The sequence below is a fragment of the Aplosporella prunicola genome (genome assembly GCF_010093885.1).
Source record: "Aplosporella prunicola CBS 121167 unplaced genomic scaffold K452scaffold_13, whole genome shotgun sequence".
Classification (NCBI taxonomy): Eukaryota; Fungi; Ascomycota; class Dothideomycetes; order Botryosphaeriales; family Aplosporellaceae; genus Aplosporella; species Aplosporella prunicola.
Genome location: NW_022983541.1, coordinates 88,207 through 103,824, shown reverse-complemented (window position 1 = coordinate 103,824; position 15,618 = coordinate 88,207). Strand labels below are relative to the sequence as shown.

At 56.9% G+C, this 15,618-nt stretch overlaps 6 protein-coding genes and 1 non-coding gene across 7 annotated transcripts; 5 read left to right on the top strand and 2 right to left on the bottom strand.

Moving 5' to 3' along the window:
- Positions 1-623: 623 nt before the first annotated feature.
- On the top strand, positions 624-1,664 carry K452DRAFT_308675 (uncharacterized protein; the record flags this gene model as incomplete). Its single annotated transcript, XM_033543181.1, has 2 exons — positions 624-1,339; positions 1,421-1,664. The coding sequence occupies 2 exons, from the start codon at positions 624-626 to the stop codon at positions 1,662-1,664; spliced, it is 960 nt and encodes a 319-aa protein (XP_033397287.1).
- Positions 1,665-3,889: 2,225 nt separating this feature from the next.
- Positions 3,890-4,983, top strand: K452DRAFT_271181 (uncharacterized protein; the record flags this gene model as incomplete). The annotated part of the gene is made up of 2 exons (XM_033539020.1): positions 3,890-4,073; positions 4,130-4,983. 2 exons carry the CDS (start codon positions 3,890-3,892, stop codon positions 4,822-4,824), a joined length of 879 nt encoding a protein of 292 aa, XP_033397286.1. The 3' UTR covers positions 4,825-4,983.
- Positions 4,984-5,834: 851 nt separating this feature from the next.
- On the top strand, positions 5,835-6,864 carry K452DRAFT_351172 (uncharacterized protein). The gene has a single exon (XM_033545699.1). The coding sequence runs from the start codon at positions 5,869-5,871 to the stop codon at positions 6,784-6,786; it is 918 nt and encodes a 305-aa protein (XP_033397285.1). The 5' UTR covers positions 5,835-5,868; the 3' UTR covers positions 6,787-6,864.
- Positions 6,865-6,969: 105 nt separating this feature from the next.
- Positions 6,970-7,081, top strand: K452DRAFT_t90. The gene has a single exon. It is a non-coding gene; the product is annotated as a tRNA-Leu (tRNA).
- Positions 7,082-7,738: 657 nt separating this feature from the next.
- Positions 7,739-8,174, bottom strand: K452DRAFT_298279 (uncharacterized protein; the record flags this gene model as incomplete). The annotated part of the gene is made up of 3 exons (XM_033542108.1): positions 7,739-7,828; positions 7,952-8,080; positions 8,133-8,174. 3 exons carry the CDS (start codon positions 8,172-8,174, stop codon positions 7,739-7,741), a joined length of 261 nt encoding a protein of 86 aa, XP_033397284.1.
- A 1,303-nt stretch (positions 8,175-9,477) lies between these two features.
- On the bottom strand, positions 9,478-11,615 carry K452DRAFT_351171 (uncharacterized protein; the record flags this gene model as incomplete). Its single annotated transcript, XM_033545698.1, has 2 exons — positions 11,290-11,615; positions 9,478-11,132 (listed from the first exon to the last, which is right to left on the bottom strand). The coding sequence occupies exons 1-2, from the start codon at positions 11,489-11,491 to the stop codon at positions 9,478-9,480; spliced, it is 1,857 nt and encodes a 618-aa protein (XP_033397283.1). The 5' UTR covers positions 11,492-11,615.
- A 47-nt stretch (positions 11,616-11,662) lies between these two features.
- On the top strand, positions 11,663-14,419 carry K452DRAFT_271171 (uncharacterized protein; the record flags this gene model as incomplete). Its single annotated transcript, XM_033539019.1, has 1 exon — positions 11,663-14,419. One exon carries the CDS (start codon positions 11,663-11,665, stop codon positions 14,417-14,419), a length of 2,757 nt encoding a protein of 918 aa, XP_033397282.1.
- Between the last annotated feature and the right edge of the window lie 1,199 nt (positions 14,420-15,618).

The following is a 15,618-nucleotide window of genomic DNA, read 5'->3' as shown; positions in this document are numbered from 1 at the left end:
ACGTTTTCTCTTTAGTAGTGGTAAATGAGTAGTGCAGGGGTAAGGCTGTTGTGTAACAACTAAATAATGAGGCTGATAAACGAGAGTTATCGGAGTGATCCTGGCTGACACAAGCATATAAATTTACGTATCTGCATCTAATTGATGCATGATTATCTTAGAAGGGATGTTTCATTCAACTCCTTAAAACGTTTACCTCCGTCTTCACTATGTGCACCCAGATACCCCCTGCAATCCCCCAAGGGGTATGTATGGCAGCCATGAGTACACATAAAACATAAAAGTCCATCACATAGGCTTGATGATTCGCTACTACAACTTCATACAGTCAGGGCTGCTTCATGGTGACCGATTCTCTGCATGAGCTCTGCATTCACTAAAATGGTTCAGGCAGGCCGTCTTCTGCAGTTACCTTGGCACTCACTAGCAGCCGCTCCTCACTGTTGACCAATTTCACCACCTACCTTCGCCTAAAGGCTTGGCAGGGTCCATACAAGGTCCTCCTTCCCCCGCGACACCTACCCCACCACTCCGCTTCTCCCTCTCGTTGACCAGAGCCACCGTCAAACGCCCTTCCGTCTTTCCATACTCGTTCGCAACCCACTGCCAACCAAGTCATCACCATGAAGACTCTCTTCGCGATGAAGAGCCTCTTCGCTCTCCTCAGCTTCGTCCTGTTCATGGGCACTGCTCTGTCTGTCCCCTTCACTGCCGGCTCGCTCACTTCCGGTACCCTGTCCGACCTTGTCACTTCCGGTGTCCAGTCCGACGCTGTCACTGCTGGCGCCCTGTCCATCCGCGTCGCTGACCCGTCCATCCTTGTCACCGACCTGGATAACCCCGATGTCGAGGAGCCCTTGAAGAAGGGTCAGCCCCGCATCCGCAAGGGATTCAGCCAGCAACAACTGCAGCAAGTCCGCGACGGCATCAACGATGCTATGGCCCTCGCCCACGCAGGTATGGACAGCATCAACAAGGATATGTTCGACAGGTACTTTGCAATGGACGCGAACGACCTCGTCCATTCTATCCTCCAGGACATGTCGGGACCTTGGTCGGGCAGATACTTCCCCGAGGGCGAAGGCAACACTCTCCTCGAGCGCATCACGATCGCCCCCGACGATGGCCAGAAGAAAGCTTGTGGTGAATTCAGCGTGGCCACGTTCACTATGAACGGTGATGGTTCTGCGACTATCATCTTGTGTCCTCGTGCTTTCCGTCATGGTGGCATCAACAGAGATTATGTCGATGTGGCACCGGCAGCATCCTGCAGGAATGTCGGCGATACCGTCTCTTGGGCCATGTACACTATGGGAGCCACTCTCTTAAAGAAGTATCTGTATGTCGCAAATCTCTGCCATCTTCTTCTGTCCACTATATCTCATTCCCGTGTTTCCCGCTGACCACACTCTCCACGCAGGTACTACAAGCCGCTCTTCAAGAACCCTAAAGCCTTTCCATACGGTGCCACTGAGGCCATTTCCGGACCTGAAATGTGTCGTGGTCAATACGACGGCTGGTCAGAGAAGACGTGCAGCTATATCTGGTTCACCTCGCATGCCTACTTCACCACGCTGTGCGGGATGGAGTACAAGTATGCCGGAGTTCTCCAAAACCACGATCCTACTTGTCCCGATCGCTACATCCCTGAGTGCAGCTACTGAGTATTTGTGGTGGGCAACACATGGGTGGAGGCGTCATAATGGAATGACGTGATTTTCTGAGATGGTCATGGATGAAGGCCTTGCGATTCTAAACTAGCTATCCAATGCGCGAATTGACGACTGATTGCTCTTTACTTTCCTCTCACTTTTCCTGTTCATTGTAGAGGTGCCTCATTGGCTTTCCACACTGTGATTTGTCAGTGTTGATACGAAAGACCGACCAACTTTGGATATCGACCTGGACAACGTGGATCCAACCTGGCTTGCCTTGGATAAATATCCTCGCCTAAACAGACAGCAGAGATTAGGTCCAACAAGGCGGACAAATGGGAGAGCCTTCGAGCACGCATCCTTGTGGGTTGCACCTGCAATGCGAGCGACATCCTACTTCTCCGGGTAGCTGCGCGCAACCTACGCAGCCGAGACCAGGTTTTGACCACAACACCACACAGGCTCCAGCAACCTTCCTCAGGCCTCCAAAAACACATCCCCTCCGCTCTAGAATACCTCATTTTCCAACCCTTCCGCTTCCAGGTCAGATACACACGGCGCCGCAACCCGCGCATCACTGGCCAACGGCACGTCCTCACTCCTCACAAGAGGCCCGCCCACATAGGCAAGTCTTCAATCCCGTCGCGCGCGAATCCTTGGCCACAAGGCTTCCAATAGCACACAAGCTCACTGACCACCTTCACCAGGCTCTCAACACCAGATCTCTTCCGCTCCTCACTCGCGACGTACTCCTCTCCTCAACACCTCCGAGCCCTTCTATCCACGGCCATACATCCACGTCATCGCAATGCGCGCAGCCGCGCCCTTACTGTCACGCCCCCCTACAAGGTCCTTCGCATGAGAACCAGAGCTCTTGGAGCCACCAGTGACAAAGACACTGCTCCAGGTCTAGTCGGAGCAAGCGCTTTTGCCGCAAGGGACCTGGACCAGGACCTTGGAGATACCGCACCCTTGACGCACAGCTTTCTTCGCGACGTCTCGTACTGGTTTTACAAAGCGCGCCAGACCGCCGATGTCGCAAGAGTAGGCGTAGTATCGGGGGTTGATGGAACGGTCATACTATCTGTGAAAAACACGCACGGAGGAGGCATCTTTCCCTTCATAGAGATGAATGGAGTTGAGCTAGCTGGCTGTTTGTCAGTGGCCCGAGGAGTTGTGTGTTTGAGTATGTGTTGCGTTTCGAGGGGGGAGATACCGGCTGGTGGTGTGGAGGGATGAGGAGCTTTTCGGATAACTGTTTGAAGCGGTGCATGTGATTCTGCTGCCGCTTGGTTGTGAGGATGATGAGGCTTCGGTGGTGCAGTAGTGACAGTGATGATTGTGGTGAGTCTGAGTGCCTGATTTGGGTTTCTCTTGTTCGTCCTGCGACAGTGAAGAGGGGAGACGAGACGATGATGTGGGCTTGACTCTGCTGGCCGTGGCTGCTGCTCAGTGTTGTTGGGGAAAAAACAGGGACCCACGAGAGAGTGAGGTCTGGCATGAGTTGTTTAAACATTCCGTTGCATTTATGGTAAGCTTCACGACAACTTTACATGTTGGTTGATCGGCTGTGTGGTTTCGCAGTCGCTTGAGGCAGACACATTTGCGGTCACTCCCTCAGTGAAGGATCCTTTGTCCACTCAGCTCCATCACTTCGCCACAACCACAATCAACGCGCGTCTTCAGCGGGGGTATTTGGGCAAGAAGCATGGATACGAACTCCCATCAACAAGTATTTCCTCGCGCACGCAGCGATCACTGAAAACCGTACGGCATCGGAGACATATGCACAAGCCTGAACCTCAACCACAAGCCCCACTACACAGCACAGCGCGCCGTGCTCAACACCTTCAAAACGACCATCTCAAAGCGTTCCGTAAATCGCAAACCGTCTGTTCGGGCCTATTCCCTTCCAGGACAAACGAGGCGACAAGGCAAACAAAGCGGCTACAGCGACGCCTCGCCCACCCCACCTTCTCCTAAACATCGAGGGCGATGAAACTCATTTCCGAGCGTTAATCACCCCTAAAATAGATGAAACGCTAATGTTGTCCAAAACCACCAATGTGGCGCTCCGCCTCGGCGGCCTCGGAATTTTATACGGAAAATGCATTTTACGTATTCGCGAAGGGCGATGCTCGCATCTGCTATTTAAAACCCCACGAACAGCCACTACATTGCTAATTCGATACTCTCGCTCTCTTCTGTCGTTCTAAAACCTGCTACTTGGCGAAATGGATCATCACTCGGCTGTTTTTCCTCGCGGCGAGGCGCCATTCGACTTCTACAAATACAACCCCTCGGCGACGGCAGGATGGGCGTTTCTGATCCTCTTCGCTATTGGCGGAACAGTCCATTCTGGATGGATGATCTACCTTCGCTCCTGGTTCTTCATACCCTTGATACTCGGGTGTGCCGGTACGTCCACCTCACAAACAGTCCCGCATCACCAGCACAGCTAACACGCAGCGCAGGTGAAGCCGGCGGCTACTGGGGGCGGATAAAAGCACATGACCACATCCGGTCCAGCGGGCCCTACCTGCTACAAATGATGCTGCTGCTGGCCTCGCCCCCGTTCCTGGCCTGCACGATCTACATGACACTGGGGCGGATCATCCGCAACCTAGACGCGCACAAACTCTCGCTCATCCGCACCACCTGGCTCACCAAACTCTACATCGTGATCGACGTCGGCAGCTTTGTCGCGCAGATCATGGGCTCCGCCATGCAAGCGAGCGCGGACGGTGCGGCCAAGGGCGTCAAGATCGTCACATACGGCCTCGTGTTCCAGGAAGTCGCATTCGTCTTCTTCCTGCTGATCGCGGGCCTCTTCCATGTCCGCCTTAATCGCACCCCGACGCCCCTGTCGAGGCATCCGCAAGTCCGCTGGCAGCGCCATATGTGGGCGCTTTATGCTACCAGCGGCTTAATCTTCGTCCGCAATCTGTACCGCATTGTCGAGTTTGTCCAGGGCGGTGATGGCACGGTCGCTACCCATGAGGCGTTCATGTATGTCCTTGATGCTGGGCTGATGCTTTCGGTTGTTGTGGTTTTTGCCGTTGTGCATCCTGGCCAGCTTATGAGAGCTATACAGCGGGTGCAGAAATCGCCGGGTTTGGAAGAGGGCCGGTATGGTATGGTAAGTAGCCGGGAGAGCCTTGCTGGGTAGGCGCTTGTGTCTAGTTCTGGGGAACGGCGCGTTGTTTTTTTTATTTCTTTTGTTGTTTGCTTGCAGCTTTCGCACTTTCTAGACATCGGGTTTCTTTTGTTGGGCGGGGAGTTTTGCTACAAATTGGGCATAAACGGGAGGCCTCACGTTGAAGAATTAAAATCATTACTAGTCACTTATTGCTGAGCTCTATTCAGAACAGTGATGCAAAATTAAAAGGCGAGATGGCTAAACAACGCGGTGTAGCTTTGAACATTTAACACAGTCGACATTGATTGCATTTCTCAGGCATCCTATCTCTCCCCATTTAAGTCATTTGCCCTGGACAACCGTCGCATTGCAGCACAGACCCTAGAATAGAAGTGGTGGTCGTTGCCCGGGTCGTGCTGGCTACGTCATCACGCGAATACGTAAATTCGTGCTTTTCCGTATCTCCCCTCGGTGCCTGCAACAAAACACTGCCTCCTGCACTAGACACAGTCTCCTTCGTTTCAAACACGATCCCTTACCTCGCGTGTACTCATCTCGATGATCTCGGTCCATGGATGCACTCTAGTCGTCTTGCTTGGATAAATTCCTCTGCGCCGCACCCCGGTTTCGATGCTGGCTAACGTGGTTTTGGCCTTTTTTGTCGCTGCTACTGAGTAGAATACAGGATACGCGATAGCTTCCTGGATGCTACTCTTTGTTCCTGCTGCTGCGGAGCAGTTGTTGGTCTTGTCGCGGTGTTGTCCGTTCGCACGCAGAGACGACCCGGAGGCTGTCCGCTTCACTCAGGGCTTCCAACGTCTGGATGCGCGTGTCAAAATAACATAGTATTTGTGGCTTGGAGATGATCCGACTGCTGGCGTCTTCCAGGGACAGAACTGTAGATGCTACTTATCCACCCACGAACCATGGCCTGGCATTCTCGGTACCGCCGCTTCACCAACTTACCAAGTAGGCAGCAGCACAGCATAAAAGCTCATCCAGGTCATCCCTTCAAACCAACCTCATCCACACTTCCCACCTCCCACCAGCCAATCCCCATAACAAACCACGACAATGGACCTAACACCGATTCTGCACCGCTGCCCCCCCACCCGCCTCGAGCTCCTCCGCAAACAACCCACCCTCACCCTCGCAAAAGCGCTCTACGAGCTCCATCCCGCGCGCGCAGCTCCCGCGCCTTCAAACCCGCTCACCCTCGTCCTGATCTCAGACACGCACAACCACCGCCCCGCGCTCCCAGACGGGGACATCTTGATCCACGCAGGCGATCTCACAAACACAGGCACGTTTGCCGAAATCCAGACCGCGCTGGACTGGCTCAACGCGCAGAGCTATAAGCACATCGTCCTCGTGGCCGGGAACCACGACGTGCTGCTCGACGCGCGCAAAGACGGCACTGCACCTGCGCACGCGCACGCGCACGACGCTGCTGAACAGCGCGCGGCGCTCGCCTGGGGCCGGGTCACGTACCTTTGCCGCAGCGGCGCGACACTTGTCTGCGGCGAGCGCGAGGTCACCGTCTGGGGCAGTCCGCACACGCCACGCCACGGCAACGGCGCGTTCCAGTACACACGCACTCAGGACATCTGGCGGGACACAGTCCCCGAGGGCCTCGACGTCCTGGTCACGCACGGTCCGCCACAGGGCCATCTCGACTGCGACGGGTTCGGCTGCGCGTTATTAGGGCAGGAACTCTGGCGCTTGAGGCATAGGCCGAAAGTGCATGTTTTTGGGCACTGTCATGCTGGCAGGGGCGTGGAAAGGGCGGCGTTTGATGCGCTGCAGGGGGCTTGGGAGCGTGTTGTTGCTGCTAAGGGGAGCGTGTGGGGGTTGGTACGTTTGCTGGGGGCGTTTTTTGGGGGGTTGGTTTTTGGGCGGAGAGAGCAGGTGCTGTTTGTTAATGCGGCTTTGGTGCAAGGCCTGACGCTGAGGGATGAGGTTGTTAGGGAGGCGATGGTCGTGGATATTTAAGGTTCTGTTTTGAGAGCGAAGAAGGAATGAAAATCAGAGACGGAAGTCTAGTGCTGGAAGTTTTAACTGTCGCAGGTGTTGGTTAAACTAAGCTTCAAGACAACAGATTGAAAGTGTGCTGGGACGTGACCACGCTGTATATATTTAAAAATTTGTATCTCACAATGTTATGATGACTAATCAGGCATGGTGGCCGAGTGGTTATGGCGGTAGACTCAAGGCACGTCCTTAACTGTCGCAGACAGTCAGCATTCTACTAGGGAAACCTGCACGAGTTCGAATCTCGTCCATGTCAATATTTTTTGTTCTCGAGAGATACGGACACACTTAGGTGCCGGGTGTCCTTTTGCTTTTTGTATCACAAAGCGCGAGATTGAAGATGGCGTTGGCGAGGAGTTTTGCGGGTGTTGAAGGTGCAGCAAATCTTTTTTGCACCGTGCGGCCTGGCGGCGTGCGCGCACGGACGAGAGAAAGTGTTATGTCAGCGTTGCCCGCTTGCCGCAGACCGGGCTCCGCACTTCTTTGACTCCGCACCTCCGGAATACCAACCGTGCCAACAACCTTGCTAGCAATTTCTCTCTCGCGGGACACCTTGGACAGGCATCTCGAACAATCTGAGTTGTTACTAGATTAGCCCGAAGGCCTATTAGGATCCATTCACCAACCTTTACCGTCGATTTCTACTGCTAATTCTGCCCAGCTTGTGATCAGTACCCTCAGTTTCCATGACAGGCCGTACTACATGTTCTTTTTAAAGCGTATTTTGAATCGTTCAACTAGGGAGTTAAAGCTTCCTCTCCTGCAATCATTCACGCACACAGGAAGATAAATCTGGGTTTGTGGTTTACATCACAGAAAATGCCAAGTAGCTGTTCAATTTAGAAGCTACGTCACTATCCCCAGTTCTGCCTTCTTATTCCATATCAACCAAACGAAAAATGGAAAAGTCTAGCTAACGACGCGCCGAACTTTCCACCAACATCTTCAGCTCCTTCGAAACCTTCTGATAGCCCGGATCCTCACGCCCCGAGAACCTACACATCTGCATATGATTAGCGGGAATCGACTCGACACGCTCCCTCGGATCATTAAAGACGGACGACAAATCCGGGACGAGCTAAAACGCAGCGTGTCGATCTCAACCCCCCAAAGAACTCAAACTCACCTTCTCGCCCACGGGCCCCCCATCAAAGCCCGCAACGGGCAGCCCCTCCTGGAAATTCTTGACAGTGAAGCCGCGCGGCTTCCACTGCTCCGAAAACGCGCCCATGGCGATATCGATTTCCGGGGAATGCTGATGGAAGTAAAGCGTACTCTGCGAGAGGCGCCTCGCCTTCGTCGATCACGGACAGGCCCTCCTCGGCTTTGTTCCAGGCGAAGTCGGCCATTGTGGTCTAGTTGGATCGAACGTGGTCGTGTAAGTTAGGTAGCATGTAAAGATGTAGGGGAGATGGTTCTGCAAGTCTTGTTTGTTGTCTGAAGCACAACCACCACCACACCGCAAACCCACACACCTAGGTATATACCCCCCCCCTCAGCGCGTACCGCCCTCCCCTCAGCCCCTCGCTCTCAGCAAATCACAGCCCGTGGCCCACAATACGCAACTACGCCGCACCTTGCATCCCCGTCGCGTCCCTGCGGCGCGCATAAAGATTGCTTTTGTTTCTATCCTCGTCCCGCGGCGCAGTGCAGCTCGCAGCAAATGCATTAACGCGTGTGAAGTGACAACTGCCGCGCGGCCAGCGAAGCGTGTGAAGCGTGCGAGGTTGCTGGGGTTGCGGGACTGTGCGGTCGGGTAGGAGATCGGGAGGCACAGTCGACGGGGGAGGGGGTAGGACCAAGGGTAGACGGATAAGCTGGTGCTCCTCTGCGTGGCAGAGAGCGCTTGAACGAACTCACTCTACTACCGCGCCTCACCTTGGGGAAACGCCGGTTCAGACGTCCCCTTCGCGTCGTGGTGATAGATCTACTTTTCCACGCGAAGCTCACTGCAGCGTTCAAACAGCCGCACAGCCGGCAAGGCTGTTGTTACACGGAACCAAGACACGGCTTACGAGCAGCCATTCCAAACAGCTACACAGACTCGTCTCAGCGCTATAGGCTTCCTAGACAACTCGTATCATAAATAGAAGCTGCAGGTGCTAGGCCTTCCATTGCCGTGACAGGCGGCGTAAAAAGCAGAAGTCTGAGCGGGAGAGAAACGTGGAAATAAGCAGTGCAAGGCACGGCTCTGGTACTGCTGCCGTTGGGTTTGGGCTTGGGAATGGTTTTGAGGAGTTTGCTGGCTTTTGATGGAAACGAAGACCCACCCGGTGGGGGATTCGGGCAGCGGGGGTTCGACGGGATTGGCCGCCGGGGTCCGCCGTACGCTCTGCGGAAAACGGAGAGCGGCTACGGCGAAGGGGAGACACATCTTGTGCAGGTTGGAGGTTGGGGATGTCGTTTGGGTGGATAGTGCAGGCAGGCTAGTGTTAACGTTTGAGATTAAGTTTTAGATGTTAGAGTCTTGGACGGCAGGTGTACTAGTCTAGTAGGTGTTTCCACAATGGCTAGCTTAGTTTTCATTCGAGGGTCTTTTTTTCGTCGCCACAGTTGCCTGCTGCTACACTGTACGTACGCACGCAGGACGGCTTCACTGAGCGGAACCATGTGAACCGCCAATCTTGACTCGGAGATTGCAAAACTACCAAATCAAGAATCAAACAAAAAGTCCAGCCGCTTATTCCCCTGATCCGCTGTCGTCGCCAAATAGTGCTGCTGCTCCCTCTTACTCATACCGTTCCAGCGGCGCAGCTTGTGCCTGTTCCGGCAAAGATAATACCCTTTCGCAAGCGCATACGCCACCATCGCCGCGACATTGATGGCAATAAGCTCTCTATTCCCGCGGCGATACAGCGGCTTGTCGTCCGCGCGATAGATGTTTGACGACGCGATGCCCGATAGTTGGACGGTGATGTTGTACACGGCGGCACCCACCGCCCGCGTGCGCACCGTGCCGCTCAGCCGCGAGCACCAGCCCACCTGCGCGGCATGCAGGGACGGCATGGCGAGGAGCACGAGCAGGGCGCCGTACTGCCCCCAGTAGGGCAGCGTGCCCGCGGACGTGTACTCGAGCACCAGCAGCGGCAGGACCCACGCCTGGGCCAGCAGGCCAACGAGCGCGATCTGGCCGCAGCGCTCGGCGAGGTGCGTCGCCAGCAGCATGGTCAGGGCGGCGAGCACCGTGGCCGGGATGCCGAGCAGCGTCGTCTCGAACGTCGAGAAGCCCAGCGCTTTCAGCGTCAGCGAGAGGTAGGCTTTTGGCGGCGCGGCGGGGATCTCGAACAGGACGCCTATCGCGTACACGGGCCAGAGGTCGTAGTCGGCGAGGCTGCGGACGAGCATGGGCAGTGTGATGGCCTGTCGGTTGTGCATGTCGCCCTTTGAGGGGTCGTCGCGCAGCACCCTGTTTACGATGACCTTTTCTTCGCGCGCACTGAAGTACCCGTTCCGGAATACCCACGTTTTCGCCGTCTGCGTCGGCCCAGGCACTAGGAACGCGAAGCTCAGCGCCCCGACGCCGAGGCTGATGAGCGCTTCGATGAGGAACAGCCAGCGCCAGCCCGCGCGGCCCGCGACGCCGCGCATGTGCAGCACGCCGTACGCGAGGAACGAGGCAATGACGCCGGCCATCGCATCCGTGAACCAGAACAGCGCGAGGCGGAGCGCCATTTCGTTCGTCTTGTAAAAATACGACAGGTAGAGCACGGCGTCGGGGATGAAGCCGCCCATGAAGATGCCGATGAAGAAGCGGCACGCAAAGAAGGCCGCGCGGCCGCGCATGAAGAACTGCGCGCCCGACGCGATGCTCCAGAGCACGATCTGGGCGGGGATCCAGCGGTCGGGGCCCAGCTTCTTGCCGAGCATCTGGGAGGGGATTTCGGCCAGCAGAAAGCCTGCCCGGTACAGGTTCTGCGCGTTGTTGTAGTCGTTGGTCGTGATGTGTATGTCGTCGAGCAGGTTGTCGGCCACGGCGTTGGACAGGTTGCCCCGGTCGATGTTGAGCGCGAAGAACATGACTAGTGTCCAGAGGAAGATGTTGACGTCTGTTTTGCGCACTACCGATAGCTCTTCTCGGTAGGTCCAGCGGAAGGATGGGTCGAAGCGGTGCAGGTTCTCGTAGTCGGCGCGTGGGTGGTAGAATGCGGCGAGCTCGGGGTCGTCGAAGACGCTTTTTTCGGTCGCAATGCTGTCTAGATATACGGCGTGTTTCGAGCGTAGCCACGGCAGTAAGCGGTAAGGGGAGAGGGTTTGTTTGGTCTCGACGAGGTCGCTGCTCCGCCCAGAGAGGGGAACTTCCGTAGCCACTGTGCGGCTTCCATTTTTTTCGTGTATGTTGTGATCTGGAGGCCGGGAAGCCATTCTGAAGATATGAAACGCGGTCAAGGCAAGACGTCAAATAACTGATGCCGAACTGACGATGCTGCTATATATTTGTTTGATCAGTACAACATTCTTACGCACAGTGACTAACCCATTGCCACAGCAAGCCCATCTCTTCATCCCAGCCCAACCAATAGCGTCCACGAAACGCAATAATGCTATCAATGGTGCCATACGGGTGGAAAATACCCCCACAACCCATCAAGAAGCCATCTAACACGCCCAAAACGGCTCGCTTCAGCGGCGCAAACGCCCCATCCGGCAAGAGGGGCAGCGCACGCATGATGCCATCGCCCCCCGCAAAGACGCGATGCCAAGCACCCAAGCTCGCTACCCCACAGTGAAGCTCGCAGGTCAGGCACCTCTACCTACACCGTGCCAAAAGCTTGACTCTAGATCATCCTGAGCCTCTAAAGACTGCTAACACCAGACTAGCGTGTTCAAGCAGCCTAACATGCCAAACGCTCGCACTGCTGCCGACGCCGTCAGCATAGTCCCCCTCCCCACCACCTCCCCCGCCACCCACGGCGCCACCTTCGGCGTCCCCTGGGCACGCGGCAAGCACCACTTCGGCCTCACGGCGTTTACATGCGCAAGCAACGGCGGCACTGCCATTTCCATTCCGCTGCAGTCGTGGCCGACGGCGTGCTGGCCCGATGGCTCGCTCAAGTGGACCGCCCATGCCGTGCCTGCGCTGGAGAAGAGCGCGGGAGACGGCTTTTGCATCTATGCAGAGAACAAGCCCCCGGAACCAGACACAGCCGCGAGGTCGAGAGACGAACCCTCCATCGTCGTCAGCTCGAGCGACGAAGCTATCAGTGTCAGCACGGGCAAAATCAGCGTTGTTATACCTAAGGCCGGCGCGAGCATCATCCAGCGTATCAGCAGCACAGCGGCAGGCAAAACCGTAGCCGAAAACGGGCGCCTAGTCCTCCTGTCGCAGACCTCGCTGCAAGACGAAACAGCGCCAGGCCCGCGCCCGCACATCCACGAGTTCCGCGGCGAAGTCCACGACGCCGTGGTCGAGCAGGCCGGGCCCGTCCGCGCTGTCGTCGCCCTGAGAGGCAAACACCATGAACTCCCTACCACCGAAAACGCAGCTCCCCTCGCCCCCTGGCTGCCCTTCACGCTGCGCCTCTACCTCCACGCAAACTCGCACCACATCCGCATCGCGCACAGCATCGTCTTCGACGGCGACGCCACCCGCGCCTTCATCCGCGGCCTGGGCGTGCGCTTCGACGTGCCCCTGAATGACGAAGCAGCGTATGACCGACATGTGCGGTTCTCGAGCGCGGGCGGCGGCGTCCTCGCCGAGAGCCCGCAGGGGCTCACGGGCCTGTGGAAGGATCCGGGCGAGGGCGTGCGGCGCGCGCAAAGGGCGGGGAAGCCGGCGCCTGCGCTGTGGGCCTGGGAGCCGGAGTTCGTGGCGCGGCTGAAGTGGGTTCCGGTGTGGAATGATTATACGCTGTCGCAAAGTTCGCCAGATGGGTATACGGTGCGGAAGCGGACGGGCGAGGGGCGTGCCTGGGTTAATATCCCCGGTGGGAATCGCGCGAGTGGGGTCGTTTATCTTGGTGGTGCTTCGCGAGGGGGGTTGGTGCTGGGGCAGCGACACTTCTGGGAGCGGTATTTCACGCGGGTGGACGTGCGGAATGCAGGGCAGAAGGTCGGGCAGGTGACGGCGTGGCTGTATAGTCCGGAGGCGGAGCCGATGGATCTGCGACAGTACCATGATGGGCTGGGCCAGGAGACTTATAACGATCAGCTTGATGCCATGAAGATGACTTACGAGGACTGGGAGCCAGGGCTGGGCACGTCATTTGGTATTGCTCGCACGAACGAGTTCTTTCTGTTCGCAGTCGAGCATACACCGAGCCCTGAGGATTTCGCGCATCTGACGGCATACGTGCAGAACCCACCTGTGCTCATCGCTGAGCGGGAGGCCATACGCCAAACCGAAGCCTTAGGAACGTACTGGACGCCATCGCCATCCACACCGCCTACACCAACAGAAGCGCAACTCGACAGCAACCTTTCCTTCCTCTTCCAGTTCTACAACTCTCAAATAGCCTCCCGGCGTTGGTACGGTTTCTGGGACCACGGCGACGTGCAGCACACCTACGACGATGCACGGCACAGCTGGCGGTACGACGTAGGCGGGTACGCATGGGACAACTCGGAGCTCTCGCCCGACCTCTGGTTATGGCTGTACTTCCTGCGCAGCGGGCGGGCGGATGTCTACCGCGTCGCCGAAGCGCTGACCCGACACACTGCTGAAGTGGACGTCTACCACTTAGGTGCGCTGAAGGGCCTCGGCACCCGCCACGGCGTCCAGCACTGGAGCGACAGCTGCAAGCAGGTGCGCGTATCGAACGCGCTGTACAGGCGCGCGTTTTACTACCTCTCGGGCGGGGACGAGCGGACGGGGGAGTTGATGCTGGAGACGCTGGACGCGGAGAAGAGCTTTGTGGTCTTGGATCCGTATCGCAAGGTCGAGAGGCACGGCAGGAAAGATCTCACGGATCCCGACGACGTCGCCATCGCCCTCGGTACCGATTGGTCCGCCCTCGCTGCCTCCTGGTTCATCGCCTGGGAGCGACGGGTACTGGGCTGGGAGCAGGCGAAGCACAAACTGTTGTCGACGATGGCCGGGATCGGGGCGCTGAGGAACGGCTTCGTCACCGGGAAAGCGGTGTACAATGTGCGCACCGGACGTCTTTCGCCGCCGCCGCAGGACCCAGCTAATAACGGCGTAGTCCAGGTCTCGCATCTGTCGGCCATGTTCGGCCTCGTTGAGCTCTGCGCCGAGCTGCTCGAGAGCTTTGGCACTGACACGCCGACAAGGTTCGAGCGGGCCTGGCTGGAGTACTGTCGGTACTTTGGCGCTGCGACAAAAGAGCAGATCCAGCGGTTTGATGCACGATTTGGGACGTTGCAGCTGCGGCAGGGGCATTCGCGGCTTACGGCGTATGCGGCAAAAAGGCTGGACGATGCAGGTCTGGCAAAGCGTGCTTGGGAGGAGTTTTTCTGCAGTGATGGGTATGGGCCTGGGCCGTGGAGGAGTGAGATCATACCGCGCCATTTGGTGCTCGAGCCGGCAGAGGAGGCGCCGTGGGTTTCGACGAATATTACGGCTTTGTATGGCATTGCGGCGATTCAGCTGTTGGCGTTTCTGGGATCAGAAGAAGCACCGACGGCGTGGGAGAGATAATTTGAAATTTAGAGACATGAAAACATCAGTAAGGTAGGAAATGAAATAGACATAAAAAGAAGGTTTACCATCTTCCAGGACTTCTATAAGCCGTAAGTAATACTACGAGCAGATAGCTGTGCTGAGTTGTAACACGTCATGACGCGACGCGCTTCCAGGACCGGGTCGCTGTCTCGGGCCGTGACGTGTGGGGAGAGGACTTCCAATAGGTACTGTCAATACGGCTTCTTGCTGGTGTAATGGGGTATACTCATGAGTAGTGCGTATGAAGACATGAGGTTGCGTTTGGCTACCTAGTTACAGTCAGTTCTTTGATTCAAGTGGTGGAGGCAGCGTCCGTCCGTCCGTGCGTCCAAGGCACCGTCCAACGCCCTGACCAGTCGCGCACTCCCGCCTCCCGCTTTTGGCTTCCGGCTTTCGCTTTCAAGCTTTGCTCTTCCCGCCCACCGTCCTGCTGTCCAAGCGTCCGTAAAGAAAAGTACTCTACATAATCCGTACTCCGTACGCCCGACCACCCGGAACGCCATCGCCGTGACAAGAACGCCCGCTCGTCCGTTCACGGCGCCACCCAGCCTCCAGCCTCCAGCCTCCAGCTCCGACAGCTAGCTCCAGCAGCCGCGTTGGTGGCGTTGGTGGCGTTGATGGCGTTGACGGACGTTCCTGGGCTCGTTCGTTCCTCGAGTCGCGGGCCGACGCGCACGCACGCGACAGACGGCGATGACCTCCCTCCTTGCTCCTCGCTCCTCGCTCCTCGCTCCGCGTCGCGCCGTCAAACCCCTCTGGCTAGGGACTCCTACCCATAGATCGTATTGTAGTGACACCACGAACGGCAACGGCTGAGATAAGAGGAGATGGAGTAGGTACCTACCCAGCGTGGTGATGGTGATGCTGCCCGGCAGGCTGGCTGGATACTGTAGCGGGTTACGGAATACGGGAATTTGTGGGGGAGCGTGACGTGTGGGCTTTTGTTTGCGGCTGGGTGCACGGGCTGGGCTGCACGGGCTGCACTGCACTGCCCCGATGGGGTAGTGGGTGGGTTGTGTGGGTGGTGGTCTGGGTTTTCTGTAGGGTTGGGATGGAGGATGCTGATGAGGGTGTGGAGAGAGGTGTTTGCCGGGAGAGCACCAGCAAGGCAGCAATGGAACGATCGCTTGCTTGCGACAGCAAGATAGGTATGTATGGTAAGTTTATCCGCGCAT

What these genes read in the sequence shown, in the direction of transcription:
- K452DRAFT_351172 (XM_033545699.1), top strand. Translation starts at nt 5,869, where the DNA reads ATGGACCTAACACCGATTCTGCACCGCTGCCCCCCCACCCGCCTCGAG.